At 43.7% G+C, this 19,554-nt stretch overlaps 1 protein-coding gene across 1 annotated transcript in view; it reads left to right on the top strand.

Moving 5' to 3' along the window:
- The window catches only part of CDH4 (cadherin 4), a gene marked incomplete at its 5' end in the record, with an annotated part of 1,024,675 nt that extends 1,005,594 nt beyond the window's left edge, over positions 1-19,081 (top strand). The window contains 3 exons of the mRNA XM_083358225.1: positions 11,891-12,030; positions 12,875-13,039; positions 18,648-19,081. Of these exons, the coding sequence (XP_083214351.1) occupies positions 11,891-12,030; positions 12,875-13,039; positions 18,648-18,854 (512 nt within the window). The 3' untranslated portion in view covers positions 18,855-19,081. The remainder of the gene's footprint in view (positions 1-11,890; positions 12,031-12,874; positions 13,040-18,647) is intronic.
- Positions 19,082-19,554: the final 473 nt, after the last annotated feature.

The raw sequence follows: 19,554 nt of genomic DNA, 5'->3' as shown, positions 1-19,554 counted from the left end.
TAGATAGATAGATAGATAGATGATATAGATAATAGATAGATGATAGATAGATGATAGATAGATGATAGAGAGATAATAATAGATGATAGATAGATAGATAGATAGATAGATAGATAGATAATAGATGATAGATCGATGATAGATGATATAGATGATAGACAGATAATAGATGATAGAGATAGATAATAGATGATAGATGATAGATGATATAGATGATAGATAATAGATAGATAGATAGATGATAGAGATAGATAGATAATAATAGATAGGTGATAGATAGATAGATGATAGATGATATAGATGATAAATAATAGAGAGATGATAGATAATAGAGAGATGATAGATAGATAGATAGATAGATAGATAGATAGATAGATAGATAGATAGATAGATAGATGAGAGAGAGAGAAATGATAGGTAGATAAAATGAAATGAGAAATGCTTCCGATTCACAGACATTTAACTTGACAGTTTAAATGAGCACTTCCAATTTGATTGGAACAGTCTGGATGATTCAGAGATTTTTCTTATATCGTATCTGCAAATTGCATATTCGTCCAGTCCTTGTTTCAAAGGGCTGTAGAGTATTCAGAGAATGGCCATCCAGTGCTGGCCATCACCTCCATCTGCAGGTTGTTACTTCCCACGGATACGTCTCCCCTGCAACTCTGGCTTGAAATCTCTATCTGGGGAAAAAAAGCAAACCAAAGAGCTTTTTCTTAAAGCAGCACACTAAAGAAAAATATAATAATTATAGGTGGGAGAAAGCAATCGATTTCAGAAAAATTACCTTCAGAAGGGAAACAGGCCTTAAAGCAACAATGGAGCTCTCTTTTCTTAAGAGCAGATAAAAAAAGGATTGGACTACATTTGATATTGGCACTCTGAAAGCCTCTTTTTCAAGAGAGCTGTAAAGGTGTTAATAGGACAATTTTTTTCTACAAAGGGTGACCAGAAGAGAAAAAAAACGCCCCTGCCTTAAAAGAGAGAGAACTTGCTTCTGGTGAATTGCAAAGAAAGAGAGAGATTTCACTAGTTGTGATAAGTAGTTAAGAAGCAGATTGATGTTTGTCTTCATATGTGGACCCCCTTTTATTTATCTCTGATTTTTTTTTTAAAAAAAAGTGGCACACCTTAAGCAAATGCAAATCAGTCTGCAGATCAATTTATATGGCTAGACTTAAAAGAACAGGGAAGTGACATATAGAAACAATAATTAGCTGCTTCTCCTGTTAGAGCTTTGTTGGCTTCCCATCAGTGGGTTTTTGTTGGGGGGTAGAATTGCAGACAAAAGGGGAAAAGATGGGGTAGAATTTGTCCTGGCATATTTCTTCATTTTGCAGATTCCTTTTAGAGTGAGCCTGTTGGGGGGTGTAGTGTATTCCCTTAAAGCATACATGGAAATGGCAGCACAGCAGGGGGCTGGACAGCTCCAGGCTATAACCGCTTTTGGCGGGAAAGCCTGAATAAAGCGAGTCGTTGACAGCCCCAGGGCATGGTCAGCTCTGGCGGGAAGCCAGGGTTTAAATCTATTGGTCACCATTCACCTGGGCAGGTATAAGAGACGCCAGGTAACCCCTTTGCTCCAGCTTCATTTCTGACTCAATAAAGAAATACTACCCAGCTCAAGTGTCCGTCTCTCCGTGCAACCATGCGACTTTGCACTCCTGGCATCTTGCGTCCGCCGCGGCTGGTCTTGGCTCCCTCACGTTGTCTCGGTTGGAGGTGACGTGTTGCTGTTGTCGGTGGATGGTGTCCACTTCCAATTCTGCCCCGTCCGCATTGCCGCAACCGCTCAACTGGTGGATGGATCTGCCTTCCCTCGCGTCGGACTCCTCGGCCGCGTCCCAGGCTAGGAATTCCTCTTGGACATCCCTCAGGGTCAGCTTCTGCTTTGCGAAGATTTTCTGGCGCAGCTTCCTGTCCCTCAGCCCACAGACGATCCGATCCCGCAGCCAGATCTCTAAATTTTCAAAATTACAGAGGCGAGCTGCCTGCCTCAGGGTGGCCATGTATTGCTTGGCAGACTCACCTGGCAGCTGGTCCCGTTTCTCGAAGCGATACCGCCAGGCGATCTCGGATGTCTCGGGCTTGAAGTGCTTGGTCAGCTTCGCCAGCAACTCATTGTACCCGACGGAGTGGATGTTGTCGGGTGCGCAGAGACCGACCGCCAGCTGGTACGTTTCCGTGCCACAGCTGCAGAGTAGTGCCGCCACTCTCTGCTGGTCATCTTTCACCCCGTTTGCCCGTAGGTAGCACTCAAGCTGCCCCACGAAGGCTTCCCACTCCTCTGGGCAGTTGCTATTGAAAAGGGGATACTGACCCAGTTGTGCCATTCCGCCGTCTCGATCATCCTGCGTCTTGGTCTGGGGCTGCCGATTGGATTCCGTCCGCAGCTAGCGTTGTCTGGTGCAGGATCCCATCCTCGTCGCCAGTGCAAAGTCGCGTGGTTGCACGGAGAGACGGACACTTGAGCTGGGTAGTATTTCTTTATTGAGTCAGAAATGAAGCTGGAGCAAAGGGGTTACCTGGCGTCTCTTTATACTTGCCCAGGTGAATGGTGACCAATAGATTTAAACCTGGGCTTCCCGCCAGTGCAGGTGGCCAATGGATTTAAACCCTGGCTTCCCGCCAGAGCTGACCATGCCCTGGGGCTGTCAACGACTCGCTCTATTCAGGCTTTCCCGCCAAAAGCGGTTATAGCCTGGAGCTGTCCAGCCCCCTGCTGTGCTGCCATTTCCGTGTATGCTTTAAGGGCATACACTACAGGGGGGCGGGTTGTCTCTTTCCATTCTTGCCCTTGGCAAAAGGGTGGGGTTTTGCTCTGACAGAAAAGCAATTACGGAAAAGTTTCACTTTCCGTGCAGTGTACAGGTTGTGCTGAAATTCCTGTTCAGAGTGACAGCAAGGTGGATTTCATGGCATATATGGGGTGGTAATCTGCATCCCTGATTAGAAGTCAGCACTGAGCTTTCCTTCCTGGAATTTCAGATTGGAAAACCCGTATTTTGCATCTGAGACTTTCACCAAATATGCTGTGATAGATGGAGGAGGAGAGACCTTCCAGTTATGAATAGAGAAACATCCTCGTTCAGCAGTCAGCAGTAACAGAATAATAGGGTTGGAAGGGACCTTGGAGGTCTTCTAGTCCAACCCCCGACTCAGGCAGGAGACCCTATACCAGGAGTAGGCAACCTTGGCTCTTTTATGACTCGTGGACTTCAACTCCCAGAATTCCTGAGCCAGCCATGCTGAGGGAAAAGGGAGAGGTTTCCAAGCTGAGCCATTCTGGCTCAGGAATTCTGGGAGTTGAAGTCCACGAGTCATAAAAGAGCCAAGGTTGCCTACCCCTGCCCTATACCATTTCAGACAAATGGTTGTCCAAACTTTTCTGGAGGCAAACCATGGCTTACGCACACACTCAGTCACTAACTCTGCAGGATCCAATCTTGGCTGGTCATTAGGGCCAGAGGTTTAATCTTCCAAGCTTTCAGACTTCTGCTGGAGCCCATCCAATTGGTGGACTCAGATTGGATCCTGCAACATTATCCTGGGACACATATATTAGCCTTCATTCATGTCACTAATGCTGTCGACATGCCTTTAGATCAAGGGTCTTCAAACTTGGCAACTTTAAGACTTGTGGACTTCAACTCCCAGAATTCCTCAGCCAGCCATGTAGACAGCAAATTCTGGGAGTTGAAGTCCACAAGTCTTAAAGTTGCCAAGTTTGAAGGCCCCTGCTTTAGATCATTAGGTTTTGAGCTGCTGGAGAATCAATGCCATTAAAATAACACTTCCAGCTTTCTCAGCAGCTAAAGCATCAGTCTGCAACTACCATTGGAGGTCTTCTAGTCCAACCCCCTGCTCAAATGGCTGACCAATCTCTTCTTAAAAGCCTCCAGCGTTGGATCACCCCAAACCTCTGGAAGCAAGCCGTTCCACTGAGCTGTCATCATTTGACAATTTGAAAATGATGTCATCATTTGAACTAAAGCGTTGGATCCTAATGCATCTGCAGTCCAAATCTCTACCCTTTTCAATATTTTATCCCTCTCTAGAGCATAGAATAATAGAGTTGGAAGGGACTTTAGGGATCTTCTAGTCCAACCCTATGCCATTTCAGAGAGGTAGCTGTCCAGTCTGTTCTTAAAAGCCTCCAGTGATGGAGCACCCACAACTTCTGAAGGCAAGCTGTTCCACTGTTTGATTGTTCTCACCGTTAGGAAATTTCAACCTAGTTCTGGATTGCTCCTCTCCTTGATTAGTTTCCATCCATTGGTTCTTCTCTTGCCTTCTGGTGCTTTGGTAAATAGTTTTACCCGTGAATCCACAGAATCCACATCCACATTCCCTTTGTTCAGCCTTATATTTGTCAATCTCAGTCTGGAATGAATTTTTGCAACCTGCTTTAGGAAGTCAGTTTCCATCGATACATTAGCCTTCGTGGCTTCAGTCAGACACTAAATAAGAACCTGTATCTTTTCTTTGGCTGAGAAGATAACTTTCATATTTCTCTGGCCTAATGCCCAAGTGCCCAGTAGGTTGAGAGTAGCAACCGAAGTCACACTTCCAACACATAATTCCTGGTACAGGTCACAGACAATCGCCCTTAAAATGTGCTCCATCCGTCCATTCCCCAAGCAGCTCAAGGATTAATACAGATGTCCCTTCCCATTATTTATCTTGTTCCCACAATGATCCTGAGTCATGAGAAACTAAAGCAGGGGTGTCAAACTCAATTTCATTGAGGGCCGCATCAGCATTGCGGTTGCCCTCAGGGGGCCGGGTGGGTGTGGCCAGGGTGGGCGTGGCTAGAGTGCGTATGGCCTACTGGGTGAGCGTGGCCAGCTCTACATATTTTGCATCAAGGGTGTCTGTGGGGGCCCGGGCAGGAGTGGGACAGATCTGAGGGTCTCTGGCAGGAGGAGGGTCTCTGGGCCAGGGCCAAGGCAGCGGGGGCCGTTCCCTCACTGTTTCCAGGATGGCTTCAAGGGCCACATGAAACCACTTTGTGGGCCGGATCTGGCCCCCGGGCCTTGTGTTTGACATGTCTGAACTAAAGAATAAGAACTCTGCACGCTTTCTTGGCCATGGAAGGTTTAAGCAGGAATAACGTTTTTCCAGTCCTGGACTATTTAATTGTGGCATTTTATCTTTTTTTGCAAAGTACAGGCAAAATGTACTTATGTACTTATGATCACTATTGAGCCCAAAATTCCTTTCCACAGTTAAGTGAATCACTGCAGTTCTTAAGTTAGCAATGCAGTTGTTAAGTGAATCTGACTTCCCATTGATTTTGCTTGTCAGAAGGTTGCAAAAGGGGATCACGTGACCCCATGCACATGCAACCATCATAAATATGAGTCAGTTGCCAAGGGTCTGAACTTTGATCACATGGGACTGATGCAATGGTCGTAAGTGTGAAAAATGGTCATAATTCACTTTTTTCAGGGACATAACTTCGATCACTAAATGTTGTAAGTCGAGGACTACCTATATATTCGATTTTAGATGTAAAAAATTGAAAAGCAACTCACATTGGAAATGTTCTGTATTTAATTTCCTGAATTTATTTATTTTATTTATTTATTTATTTATTTTATTACATTTATATACCGCCCTTTCCCGAAGGACTCAGGGCGGTTTACAGGGTGATTAAAAACAAAAATACAAAAGTTAAAAACAATTTTAAAAATTATATCCGTCCCTGAACAAATAAAACCCCAGTTAATTAAAATTAAAATTAAAATTCTCAGCCTGGGCCAGAGAGCTCGAAGAGCCATTTAATCTTCAAACAAAGCAAAACCATGCAAACATTGTCTTATCCTACCAAACTAGATCTGATATTCCAATGTTTGCCTTTTTTTCCTTCCCTGGCACTTTCAGTAAAAAAGTTCAAGGCTTTGCTTGCATCTTCTAAGCAAAGCAGTCGAAAAAGAGTATTTCAGAACGTTTGTTAACTTGATCTTGGAAAGACAGAAAGTTTGTAAAAAGGAGGAGACTAAGTCCAAATTGGATTAGACCAGCTAATAGTTTATCCAGTCTCTGTTGCATCCCTTCGAGAGAATCACACCTCATTAAAATGAAATTAGCACAGCTGCAGCATCTTACAGATTTGAAAGGATTTCTTCTAATAGGGGGAGCAGGGCAGAGTTGGGGGGAGGATACTGTAGAAATATCTGCCTCCTCAGCTGGTTAGAACATGTTGATGCCCCTCTGTGTATGCATTTGGGACTGAGAAAAACTCTACTTTTTTTCAAATTGCTGCTGCTTTACTTGTGATGAAATGCAGCACTGGAGAGGTAAGATGCAAGGAGAGGCCGTTGTTCTGTACCAGCCTGCTACCGGCCCTGCAGAAAAGGCAGGGACAACCCCTTTACAAATGGCAAGAGGCTGGAATAAAGCCTGCCAAATTTATTAAGATAAAACAGACACCAACCATGAAACAGGAGCTATGAAACAGGAACTATTCAAGCGGTTGCCTTCAGCAAACCAGCCCTCCCACGCATTCCCCCTTAAATACAGTTCAGGGCGTGGCTTCTCTCTGCCTCCTTCCGAGGAGCCCCATTGCCTTCCTCTGTTTACTCCTGATTGACTGCCTCCTGCGTCGGGCGTCCTTGAACAGGGCCAGCTGTGGGTCATCTTCATCCACGCTGTCAGGCTCACACAGCTGGGTCTGCGTCGTGACCAGATGAGAGGGGCCTGGCTGGGGGCTCTCATCAAGCTCTTCAACACCCCCCTCCTCCTCCTCCTCTGAGTCGTCCGACCCAACTGCCGAACCCACAGGCTGACCCTGAATCACAACAGCCATGTAATCCAAGAGTTTATCCCTCTGGCTTAAGCTTTTGGTTCACTTAGAGCAGGGGTCTTCAAACCTGGCCCTTTTATGACTTGTGGACTTCCACTCCCAGAATTCCTCAGCCTGGCTGAGGAATTCAGGGAGTTGAAGTCCACAAGTCATAAAAGGGCCAAGTTTGAAGACCCCTGACTTAGAGCAGAGGTGGAGAACTATGGCCCCTTTATGACTTGTGGACCAACTCCCAGAATTCCTCAGCCAGCCATTCTGGGAGTTGAAGTCCACAAGTCATAAAAGGGTCATAGTTTCCCACCTCTGATTTAGACAGACTCCCTCTAAATCCCTCCCCCGCCCCAACTTTATAACATGCAATTTTCCAACACAGAGAAGAATAGTTAGGTAAAATTGCAGTAAAAGGCAAAGATAAAGGTTACCCTATCTAGTCATACCCAGCTTGAGAGTACTCGTCTCTATTTCCTAGCTGAGGGAACCAGGGTTGTCTGAAGACATTTCCATGGTCATGTGGCCATCATGGCTATACTCCAAGGGGCATGGAACGCTGTTGCCTTCCGACCAAAAAAGTAAAGGTAAAGGTTCCCCCGCACATGCATGCTAGTCGTTTCCAACTCTAGGGGCCGGTGCTCATCTCTGTTTCAAAGCCGAAGAGCCAGCGCTTGTCCGAGGACGTCTCTGTGGTCATGTGGCCGGCATGAGTAGATGCCAAATGCGCACAGAACGCTGTTACCTTCCCACCGTAGTGGTCCCTATTTTTCTACTTGCATTTTTATGTGCTTTCGAACTGCTAGGTTGGCAGAAGCTGGGATGAGTAACAGGCGCTCACTTTGTTACGCGGCACTCGGGATTCAACCCGCCAAACTGCCGACCTTCTGATCAACAGGCTCAGCGTCCTAACCCACTGAGCCACCACGTCCAAAAGTAAATAGTAAAAGTAAATAGGTACCACCAAAAGTGGTACCTATTTACCTACTCGCATTTGCATGGATTCGAACTGTTAGGTGGGCAAGAGCTGGGGCAAGAAACGGGAACTCACTCCGTTACATAGCGTTCAGGTCCCAAACCCAGCTGAGGAGCTTGGCGTCTTTAACCACCAAGCCATCACGCTCCTTAAAATTGCAGTTTCACAATGTACCCCAATTAATCAGGAGGTTATTACTCTGGAGCATCACTACAAAATTAGGGATGAAGATTGTCCAGTTTTTGTCATACCTATCTATCAAAGTGCTAAACCTGCATACCACTTTGTCGGGCATTGTTTTTATTTATTTATTTTAGACTAAATATTCTGCCTATATTATTTTTATAAATTACTCAAGGCAGCAACTACATCTAATACTCCAATTTTCCCCACAACCACCACCCTGTGAGGTGGGTTAGACTGACAGACAGTGACTTGGCCAAAGTCACCCAACAGGCTTTCATGCCTGAGGCAGGATTAGAACTCACAGTCCCCTGGTGATTGGCCCCAAATCACCCAGCCAGCTTTCCTGCCAAAAGCGGGACTAGAACTCACAGTCTCCTGGTTTCTAGCCTAGTTCCTTAACCACCAGACCCAATCATTTGCAGACAGACATTTGACTGCATGAAGAAGGAGCATGCAAGATAAAATTAAACAATTAGTGTAATCAAAACCCCATTCATCCTATTTTTGTACCTCCGAAAATAATCAGTTGCCTTTGTATGTTATGCAATAGTACAGTTTACCAATTGTGTAGCATTTATTGCTTTTAGTCCATTTAGTAGTGTCGTGTTTATTACGATAAAGCAAGGAGCCATTTCCAGCAGACAGCTCAAAAATGAATGTTTACAAAATCCTAACCAGGGAGACCTGGTTAGTTTTTAGATAAGAGAGGACCAGGACATGCCAAATAGAGAGCCCAGCTTGTGACATTCTTGAAAAATCTCTTGAAAAAGACAACGGCAAAACCACCTCCACACTGATGTATTGACTTCCTGATGATACCTGTGAAGCTACGAATATGTGTCGACATTTCATTCATTGCCACACATTCAGAATGGGGAGCATCCGAGAAGGTGTCGGTGAAAGTCATTTCGTCGACAAAGAACGGCTGTGAAAACCTACCAACTAGCACTTCTGTATTGTGGCTAAGAAATGCATACGATCTGTGTACTGAGTTACAATAGTTGCTTTCAGCTTGAGAAAATATTTTACCTTTTTAGGGTACTTGTCTTAATTAGAATGTAAGCTAGCCTATGTACCTTTGGCATTCTCAATATCTTCCCTTAAAACAATGCTACCTGCTACCACACCAGTCCACTTTCTGCCTATGAAGAAGCAGATTGTTGCTAGGCTTACTCAATGCATACAGAACCATCTAACACAAGGATCTCCAAACTTGGCAACTTTAAAGACATGTGGACTTCGACATGGCTGGCTGTGGAATTCCGGGAGTTTCAGTCCACAAACATGGCTGGCTGGGGAAGCCTGGGAGTTTCAGTCCACAAACATGGCTGGCTGGGGAATTCTGGAAGCTGAAGTCTTAAAGTTGCTAAGTGTGGAGACCCCCATATCTAACATCTAGATTTTTCCATTATTTACTGACATAGATAAAAAGGTAAAGGTAAAGGTTCCCCCACACATGCATGCTACTCGTTTCCGACTCTAGGGGCCGGTGCTCATCTCCGTTTCAAAGCCGAAGAGCCAGCGCTTGTCCGAGGACGTCTCCGTGGTCATGTGGCCAGCATGACTAGACGCCAAAGGCGCATGGAATGCTGTTACCTTCCCACCATAGTGGTCCCTATTTTTCTACTTGCATTTTTACGTGCTTTCAAACTGCTAGGTTGGCAGAAGCTGGGAGAGTAACAGGCGCTCACTCTGTTGCGGGGCACTTGGGATTCAACCCGCCAAACTGCCGACCTTCTGATCAACAAGCTCAGTGTCCTAACCCACTGAGCCACCGCATCCCTACACTGACATAGATACTTCTCTGATAATAAAAAAGTGCAGGTAGTCCTCAAGTTGTGATCATAATAAAGCCTGTCCATCAAGGTCATAACTTGTGACAGTTGTAAAACTAACCTAATTTTACAAGCTTTTCTCACGCAGTCATTAAGTGAATCACCCAAATTGTTAAGTTAATCCAAGGTCGTTAACTGAATGTCATGGTCATTAAGTGAACCAATGGTTCGCTAGAGGCACGATTTTGCCAAAAAAAACAGAAGAAAATGCTGGGGGTTTTCAGCAAAACGGTCATAAAACACAGTCACAAGACTGTGGCAGGCTGCAAACAGGCCATAAATGACTGGACCGGCTCTCATGTGCCCAAAATTGCAAACATGACTGTGTGGTTGACCAAACCATTGGAACCTCAAATCTGAGTCTTACATTACCTGTCTGGTAGGTCCGTCAGAACTTTGAATAATCACTACGCTACCTGTCATAAGTTAATAATAATAATAAAGTTGGAAGGGACCTTGGAGGTCATCTAATCCAACCCCCTGCTCAGGCAGGAAACTCTATGCCATTTCAGACAAATGGCCATTCAGTCTCTTCTTAAAAACTTCCAGTGTTGGAGCATTCACCACTTCTGGAGGCAAGTTGTTCCACTGGCTAATTGTTCTAACCATCAGGAAGTTTCTCCTTAGTTCTAGGTTGCTTCTCTGCTTGATTAGTTTCCATCCGTTGCTTCTTGTCCTGCCTTCAGGTGCTTTGGAGAATAGCTTGACTCCCTCTCCTTTGGGGCAGCCCCTGAGATATTGGAACATGGCTATCATGTCACCCCTCGTCCTTCTCTTCATTAAACTAAACTAGTTGAGAACCACCTGCGCTTATCCCAGTTTCAAACTGTATTTTGTCATATAACTCCTTCTCACTGCATTTAGTTGAAGTTTGTACTTTGACAGTATGGAAGGTTCAGAGGATGGAATGATTTCTGATGTTCTCAATGCCTCCAGTTTAATTTAAAAAATGAACAGTAGCAACATAACAGGTAGCATCTATGTCTCCTGTGAACGAAGGCAAATATATCCCAAGGATGCTTTTTCAGGAGGCAACTGGGCTTTCTTGTTTTTCTTTGAAGACGTTTCACTTCTCATCCAAGAAGCTTCTTCAGTTCTGACTGGTTGGTGGGGAATGGAAGGATTTATACTCCTGGCAGACAGCTGTTCATTTGCATTCTTTTAAAGAATGGCATGAAAGACACAGATAAGCCTCCAGGTAGCTTTAACGGCTCGCTAAAAGAATGCAAATGAACAGCTGTTTGCAGGAGTATAAATCCTTCCATTCCCCACCATCCAGTCAGAACTGAAGAAGCTTCTTGGATGAGAAGTGAAACATCTTCAAATTAAAAACAAGGAAGTCCAGTTGCCTCATGAAAAAGCACCTTTGGGATAACTATGATCTGGATGACTGAGAATCTCCATAGACATGAAGGCACATATAATGTGTGTCAAAGGATACTGTTGCAAAATCCAATCTGAGTTGGTCACCAGGATGCAAGGTTTATTCTTCCAAGCTTTGGGGCTTGTGCTGGAGCCCATCTTCAAGGAACTTCTCTCCCTCTCTCTCCAAAAATGTGCACTGGGCTGTTTTATGCATTGTATTCATATTGTTCCTGGTTATGTGTGGCTTTTAGTTGTTAACAAGGGTGTTGATGGCTGATACTAAATTATTAGTTGTTGTTTCCTTGTGCTGCCTGCCCTTGACTCCCAAGCACCTGATAAGCTGGTGGTAAGTCAGCACTCCTACTGATTGACAAGGGACCTCTTTTCCCAGACTTTAATCAGTTCTCTGGCTATTTTTGTCCCTGCTCAGCCAACAATCATAGTAGCTGTGAAATTAAAAGCATGTCTTTGTTCATTGCAATGTGAGGCTACAAGTGAGTTCAGGGGCTCACTTGTGTTCTCACAATATGGTGGCTAGCTTCTATTTATTTCTCCTATTTGTGGTCAGTTTTGGAGATCACAGGCCAACACAAAGTATAAACCCCCATTCATGAAGAAAAGATGGGGTATTATTGACTGCACTTTTCTTGGCTAGGATTGATTGTCCTTAAGAAATAGGAGATTGTGACATTCAGCTATGGTTGCTATCATTCAATTGTTTTTTTCTAGCTATGGTTCTGCTTTTTGTGGTATGGATGAAACGGAGGGAGAAGGAACGTCACACTAAGCAGCTACTCATTGATCCCGAAGATGATGTCCGGGACAACATTCTTAAATATGATGAAGAAGGTGGTGGAGAAGAAGATCAGGTGAGGATCACTCCATCTTTGTGAGAAATCAGTTACAGTTCAGGTTGGAATCAAAATAATGCAAAAGATCTGAGATTGTATATCTGAACCGCAGTTAGGAGACTTGAGCTGGATATAGCCCTACTCTAAAATTTCTATTAAACGGTTGAGAAATCGATGGGAATTTTAAGGAGTTGCAGCTCAAATATAACTGAAAAGTGAGTGCTATTAAAAACTCAGTTCCGTATTCATCTGTCACCAGAAGAAACACTAATATTAAAGCTCAATGTAAATCTAGAAAATTTATATCGCACAAAAAGGTCTCTATTTTGGAAAAGAACTCTGGGCATAATACGGACTTTGGGGAAACTATAATGTCATTGATCACAGCTTGGACTCTTTGTTTCTGTTGTGATCTACCACCATCTGACATGCCAATCCATAATTCGTTTGAATCAGTGTGTGTGTGTCTCTCTCTTCCAAATCAATTACAAATTAGATTGTGGAAAGATCACTGAGCAGCAGAGGCCGTAAGATGGTCATTGAATAGAGCATCACTAATACTCCAAACCCACATTGAGATGTCTCCAGAATGTGAACCGAATAAGTGATTAGTCAAGAGTACGCGTTTGCATCTTTCTGCCTTGTAAATCTCCTTGCACCATCCAGCCAAAGATCAATAGCATAGCATATATGTTGAATTAAGTAGCAATATAGATGCCATAAGAGTTAAAAGCTCTGCTTTGATTTCCCTTAAACTTAAGTCAATCATGTTATTTAGCTCTCGCAATGGCACAAAGGTACTGGATAATCTTCAGTGAAAATCTGCGGCAGCTTCACTCTTTTCCTTCTGTATTCGTGATAGGATTATGATTTAAGCCAGCTTCAGCAGCCAGAGAATATGGATCATGTTTTAAACAAAACGAACGGAGTCAGAAGAGTGGATGAAAGACCTGTCGGTGCTGAGCCACAATATCCAATACGGCCTGTCATCCCCCACCCTGGAGACATCGGGGACTTTATTAATGAGGTATGCTCCTGCAGATTTCTGCTGCTGTAGGGTTAATTGGTCACCAAGAGTTGGTGACAGCAATTAGCATGTAGAGAATACAGACAGGGATGGATGGATGGATGGATGGATGGATGGATGGATGGATGGATGGATCAATGGGTGGGTATATGGATCAATGGATGGATGGATGGATGGATGGATGGATGGATGGATGGATGGATGGATGTCTTGGAACATGTTCCAAGAAGAGTATTGCTGAAGGGTGCTTTTGAGAGAAACCACACCTGCCAAGTATATTAGCATTGTCTTGTTTCAAAAGTTGAAGTGTACATTTATTATAATCTAGCATCTAGTTGGCAGGATAGTCAAACCAGATGGTGGCCTCTAACTAATCTTGACTGATTTCAAACAAGCTAAGAAGATCTGCTTAGGATTTGGATGGAAAATCCCAGGGCTAAACTGGGGCTGGAGCGCACTGAAAAACTCTTGCCAGGGAGTTAATATAAAAACAGCATTAGTAAGCTCATTTACCAGTATTCCTACTCCATCCAAAGTTGAAAACCCTTGTTGTTCATATTTGGTGTCTGGGCATCCCTGAAGATGCTTTGAATTCAAGCCATCGACAGCATTAGCAATCTCATCTGCTTAGCTCCCACAACCGAAGCGCCATCCCTCGCTTTCTTTATTTGCTATTGTATTCACAAAACATTACAGCCCGCCCTTCCGACAGATTGCCCAAGGCAAATCAAGCATAAAGAACTGATGGAGCCGACATTTAACAGCAGTAAATTGAAACTATAAAAGCAATAAATACGTAGTGGCTACCCAAGAGACAAACAGGTTGCTTCTGTGAAGTAGTGAACCAGGGGCAAGGGTAGCCATCGGATACAGGATTCGTAGCGTTTCCGCAATGGACCGTATGAGAAAATTTAGTTGCTCTTCCGCAGTTGGTAAATATAATAAACCCGATTAGTGCAGTGCTCTAAGGCATGTAATCCTCCATCTTGGGGAATGTGTTCGTTATATTGAAACAGGTGCACATTACGGCCGATTCCCATGGTTCACTCATCAGAGGCATGTCAAACCTGCAGCGCAGTATTTTTTTTTAAAAAAAACAAAAACAGAGAGATTATTTTATCTGTTCCTGCCTTGTTCCATTGTGCATTTTTAATTTTTTTATTTTTTTGAACGTTTGGGCCGCCTTCAAAACCCAGTCGATCCCAGGGCAGCTTTACAAGAGGCTGTAAATTCTAAAACAATGAAAATATACAACAGCGCAAACGTTCGATCACATAACATTAAATCAGTAGTAGAACCGTAATGGCAACAGCCGAAAAGAAGTAGAAAAGGGTCCTGAACAGCAGATACTAAAAATCAACCAGTTGGTTACAATGCTTATAATGTGTAGGAGGATAAAAGGATGTTTGTCTGATGCCCGAAAGACAATAAAATGGATAGCCAGGAATACCTCACTAGGAAGAGCATTTCAGACATAGACTACCACTGAAAGGGTCTGCCGTCAGGTAGCCTCGGATAAATGTATAGAGAAGAATGTACTTATTTGTTAGATTTATAGTAATAGCGCTTAGACTTAATGTACTGCTTCATAGCGCTTTACAGCTTCTCTAAGGGGTTTACCAAGTCGGCATATGGCCCCCAACAATCTGGATCCTCATTTTACTGACTTCAGAACAGTGGCAGGCTGAGTCAACCTTGAGCCAGACAGGATGGTTGTGCCCTCAAAGACAGATCATAAGTCACTTTTTTCCAGTCGTGTAGTAACTCTCAACAGCCATTAAAAATGAATGGTTGGAAGTGTTATTCTGCACATGGATGGACATGGTTGGAGATAAAAAGAGAAGGTAAATATTGCCAGGAAAGGAATGAACAGGACTCTGATAAATATATAAGATAGAATAGGTGGTCATTTCAGTGGAGGGTTTCAATAAAGTCAACCTTCATAACTCTCTCTCTGTTCCCCCTAGGTCAGGGGTAGGCAACCTTGGCTCTTTTATGACTCGTGGACTTCAACTCCCAGAATTCCTGAGCCAGCATGGCTCAGCTTGGAAACCTCTCTCTTTTCCCTCAGCCTGGCTGGCTCAGGAATTCTGGTAGTTGAAGTCCACAAGTCATAAAAGAGCCAAGGTTGCCTACCCCTGCCCTAGGTTATATCCTCATCCTTTAAATATAAAAACAACAATAAAAAGTACCAATAGCTCCATGAACACCAAGCCACAATAATGTAGCCCAAATCCACTTTACAACGCATTCTTGGTTACAGAAATTTCCATGACTCCATGACTGTTGGTTTTTTTCCCCCAAGCCACTCCAGAAAAAACCACAATTCCCTCTAGGGTTCTTGTAACTGCATTTAATATTTTTCTTTAATTTGCCTCCTTGATCCTTTTGCTATTAAAAAGAAAGAGAGCATGTTTGCAAACCAATCGATGCGTTATTTCTTCAGAGGTGAAAATGTGATCCATTTCATAAGTCAGATACATAAAAGTGAGAGCAATTTAATTTTGCTATTGTATCTATTTCCTGCTCTGGAAATTTTTCCTTTCCAGCCTCACTGTTTTTCATCATTTAAACGTTCCCCTGCTCTGGTCTCCCCTGCAAACACCATCCTGCACACTTCGCTAACGTTCAGTCTGATCCATCTTCTCCCTGTCTGTTTCTATAATCCTCACCAGGCAGAGCTATCCTTTTCATGCAAACACATGTATGAAAAGTCATAAGGAACATGGGTGCTCAGTGAAAGGAAAACAGCCTTTGCATACCTTGGCTCAGAATGGTACAAGGGCCATTCGAAGGAAGCAGGCGACTCTTAATTTTTATTGATCTACTTAATTGTAGGAAAGCCTCAACTTACCACCACAACTGAGCTCCAAATCTACCTATATTAAATTTCTACCTCACCCATCTCATTTAAGTGTCCCTAGGCGGTTTACAACAGCATAATAAAACCATATAAGTACACAGGAAAAGCATAGCTTAGATGCAGAATTTAAAGGCAGATTAAAACCAATAAGTAAAAATAAATCAGATTAAAAATCCAAAGGCTATGAGGTTAACAAGGGAGCAGGACGGTCCTCAGTCCACCTGACAGTCCAGGGCGGCATCATACTCTTAGACCCCCACGCAAATTGGCCATGCCAGGTCTTAACACCTGGATCAAGGTCACTGAGACGAGACAGTTCCTCGGGTGTTCTGTTCCCATGCAATGAAGGGCTTCACAGATGATCGCATCGCATTGCACCTGAGTTGGAAGCAGTGCATGTTGTGATTCAGTATCAGCCTGTGCTCCCAGCAGCTGAGTCTGATGAATCTGAGGAGGAGGAGGAGGGGTTTGGAGAGCCTTTGGTGTCAGAGGGAGGCTCTGATGCACTGCAGGACTCTCGGCCTGGCCCCTCCTTTCATGTGCCTCATGAGGCTCAGCTGTGTGAGGAGGAGGTGTTGGACCCAGAGGAGTCACAGCTGAATCTCTTCAGAGATGCTAGAAGCAGAAGGCAATCCAGCAGAGCAGAGCAGAGAAAATCAATGAGGCAACTCAGTGAGAGGAGGAGAAGGCAGTGAGAAGCCACACCTTGGGACTGATAATAAAAGGGGAAGGTGTGGGCGGGGCTGGTTGCTGAAGGCAACTGTTTGGAGACATGCTAAGGGAATCCTGGTCTGTTCTTGATACTGATAACTCTTGTTTGTTGACTTTTGTTTGATATTTTGATTCATTTAGTGAAGGAAATATTCTGTTGCTTTTTTGTTTGAACTGTAAATAAATAAATTTGGGTTGGGTTTTTCCAGCCTATTGACTGTAAAAAGGAAAAAGGGGTTGTCCCTGACACACAAACAGGGCCAGTCGTAGGCTGGAACAGAACGGTGCAGTGCAATATTTCCGGGATGAAAGGATGATCTGGTGACATCACTGTTGCCCAGGAGACGCCCAGTAGGGCTCCTTTCACATCCTCAGAAGGAGCTGGAAGGAAGGTCAGGAGCTCACCCCTCCCCACAGCTGCACTCGGGTCTCGAACGCAGACTTGCTAACCTCCTACTGAGCAACCTAAACACGTGAGCCACTGTGCTCCTTTTTAAAGGTGATAATCAACACCTGCAATTGGAAGCAAACTGCACCTAGGTGTTACATGGACCACCCTAGGAACACTGCCTCTAGGATTGCCCAAAATTGCCAAAACAAAATCATTTTGTTTGCATGGCTCCCTACCAAACTAAGATATGAAACACATGAGAACTGGCTGTAAGTCTTAAAAATAAGCATTACAGTTCCAAATTTCCTCTTTCCCAATATAAAACTCCTGGCATTTCCCACATGCATGATGTCACCCAACCTATTTTGTACCAGTGTGTCTCAACCATTCCAATTTTTTTCCCCTGTGAAATGTTAGGTGCAGCTCCAGGTCACCAAAGTTTTGCCCAACTCTAACTTAGTTGTTGTTGTTAGTTGCGAAGTCGTGTCCGACCCATTGCAACCCCATGGACAACGTTCCTCCAGGCCTTCCTGTCTTCCACCATCTTCTGGAGTCCATTGAAGCTCACGCCTCCTGCTTCAGTGACTCCATCCAGCCACCTCCTTCTCTGTCGTCCCCTTCTTCTCTTGCCCTCAACCTTTGCCAGCATTAGGCTCTTCTCCAGTGAGTCCTTCCTTCTCATTAGGTGGCCAAAGTATTTGAGTTTCAACTTCAGGATCTGGCTTTCTAAAGAGCAACCAGTATGAAATAGAATGGGTCTTTTCATATTTTATGCCAGAGAGATCTGTGAGGCAGGGCAGTCACAATCACAGAGTCGAGCATTTTATGTACCATTTAATCACATTATTGTGACTTCCGTCTTGACTTTTTTGATTCCCCCCCCCGTCAACAGATGCCACTGTTTCCACCAACAATCTCCTATACACACTAATTCTTAGCGCCACTCGCTTGTAAACAAAGAGTTAATCTTTTTTCTGGGATTTTTTTAAAACAAATTTATTGCAGAATCTTATACATTACAATCGTGGTTGCACCTGTGAATCCAAAAATAGATGAGAGAGAGAGGTCAAAAAGAAGTTCCTGAAATCAGATAAATTCACCCTTCATTAAACGAGCTTCAGTCTTTGTCGCAGGTCTAATTCTTTATGTATATATATATATACATACAGTTTGCAGCTTTACTTGAATATATAGTTTGCAGCTTTACTTGAATATATAGTTTGCAGCTTTACTTGAATAGAAATTTCAGAAAAATGCAGTTTGATTGTTAGCGCCGTATGCTTAGCCAGAAATAGCAATAGCACTTAGACTTATATACCGCTTTGCCATGCTTTTTGCAGCCCTCTCTAAGCAGTTTACAGAGCCAGCCTGTAGCCCCCAACAATCTGGGTCCTCATTTTACTGACCTCGGAAGGATGGAAGGCTGAGTCAACCTTGAGCTCAGTGAGACTCGAACTGCCAAACTGCAGGCAGCTGGCAGTCAGCAGAAGTAGCCTGCAGTACGGCATTCTAACCACTGCACCACCACAGCTCCTCATAAGCTCCTCATAAGCTCCTCATAAGCAAAACAAGCCTCATTGTGTTCAGTAGGTATTCCTCACAAGTAACCTTTTTTTACAGCCTCATCTTCTTAAATATTCCAGGGCCTCAGAGCAGCTGACAATGACCCAACAGCCCCTCCCTATGACTCCCTTCTCGTCTTTGACTATGAAGGAAGCGGTTCAACGGCGGGATCGGTAAGCTCCCTTAACTCCTCAAGCTCTGGAGACCAAGATTACGACTACCTTAATGACTGGGGACCCAGGTTCAAGAAACTGGCGGACATGTATGGGGGTGGCGAGGATGATTAAAATGACCTCACTTTTCTTCCTTTGCAAAAAGAGGAAAGATATAAGCATTTAGAAGAAGAGGATGGAGAGAAAGAGTGCAATCCAAGGCAGATGAAAGAAGAAAGAAGAAAGGAGTAAAACAAAAACAAATTAAACAAAACAAAAAAAACAAAACAAAAAAAAGAGAGAGAGCGAAAGCAGAAGAGGAATCAAGATCTGTTCAAAGAGGCAGCTTTTTTTAATTAATACCTTCGGCCGACTGTATTCTTTTTAGCGGTGACTTAGAACGTTTCTTTTGCTGTTGGTTGTTTCTTTCTTTCTTTCTTTCTTTCCCCCTTTCTTCTTCTTTTTCTTCTTCTTTTTTAAGAACATTGAGCTGTCTAGCATGAACACGTGTCTCTGCTGCCTTTTTTTTTAATTTTAATTGTTCCCCTTCCCTCATGTGTCAGCAGGGATCTTGCTTGTTTTAACCACTTTATGACTAAAGGGAGTGAAAGGCACTCTCTCTTAACTTGAATTTCTTAGAACAGAAGCACTGTTTTTAAAATATATATATAGATATATATATTTGAAAGTGCCTTTTGGTACATGTATCAGATTCCCTCGATCTCAGGAGTGTTCAAAAAGAAACAAACAATTTACGTTTCCACCGTGTCTTGGACACCACACTCTGTAACCCTAAGCCAGTTCTAGCTTGGAAGGAATTAAGGAATTAACAAAA

The sequence above is a fragment of the Vipera ursinii genome, assembly GCF_947247035.1.
Source record: "Vipera ursinii genome assembly, chromosome: 3".
Taxonomy (NCBI): domain Eukaryota; kingdom Metazoa; phylum Chordata; class Lepidosauria; order Squamata; family Viperidae; genus Vipera; species Vipera ursinii.
Note: the sequence above shows the minus strand (reverse complement) of the source record. Positions and strands in the feature narration are given on the sequence as shown.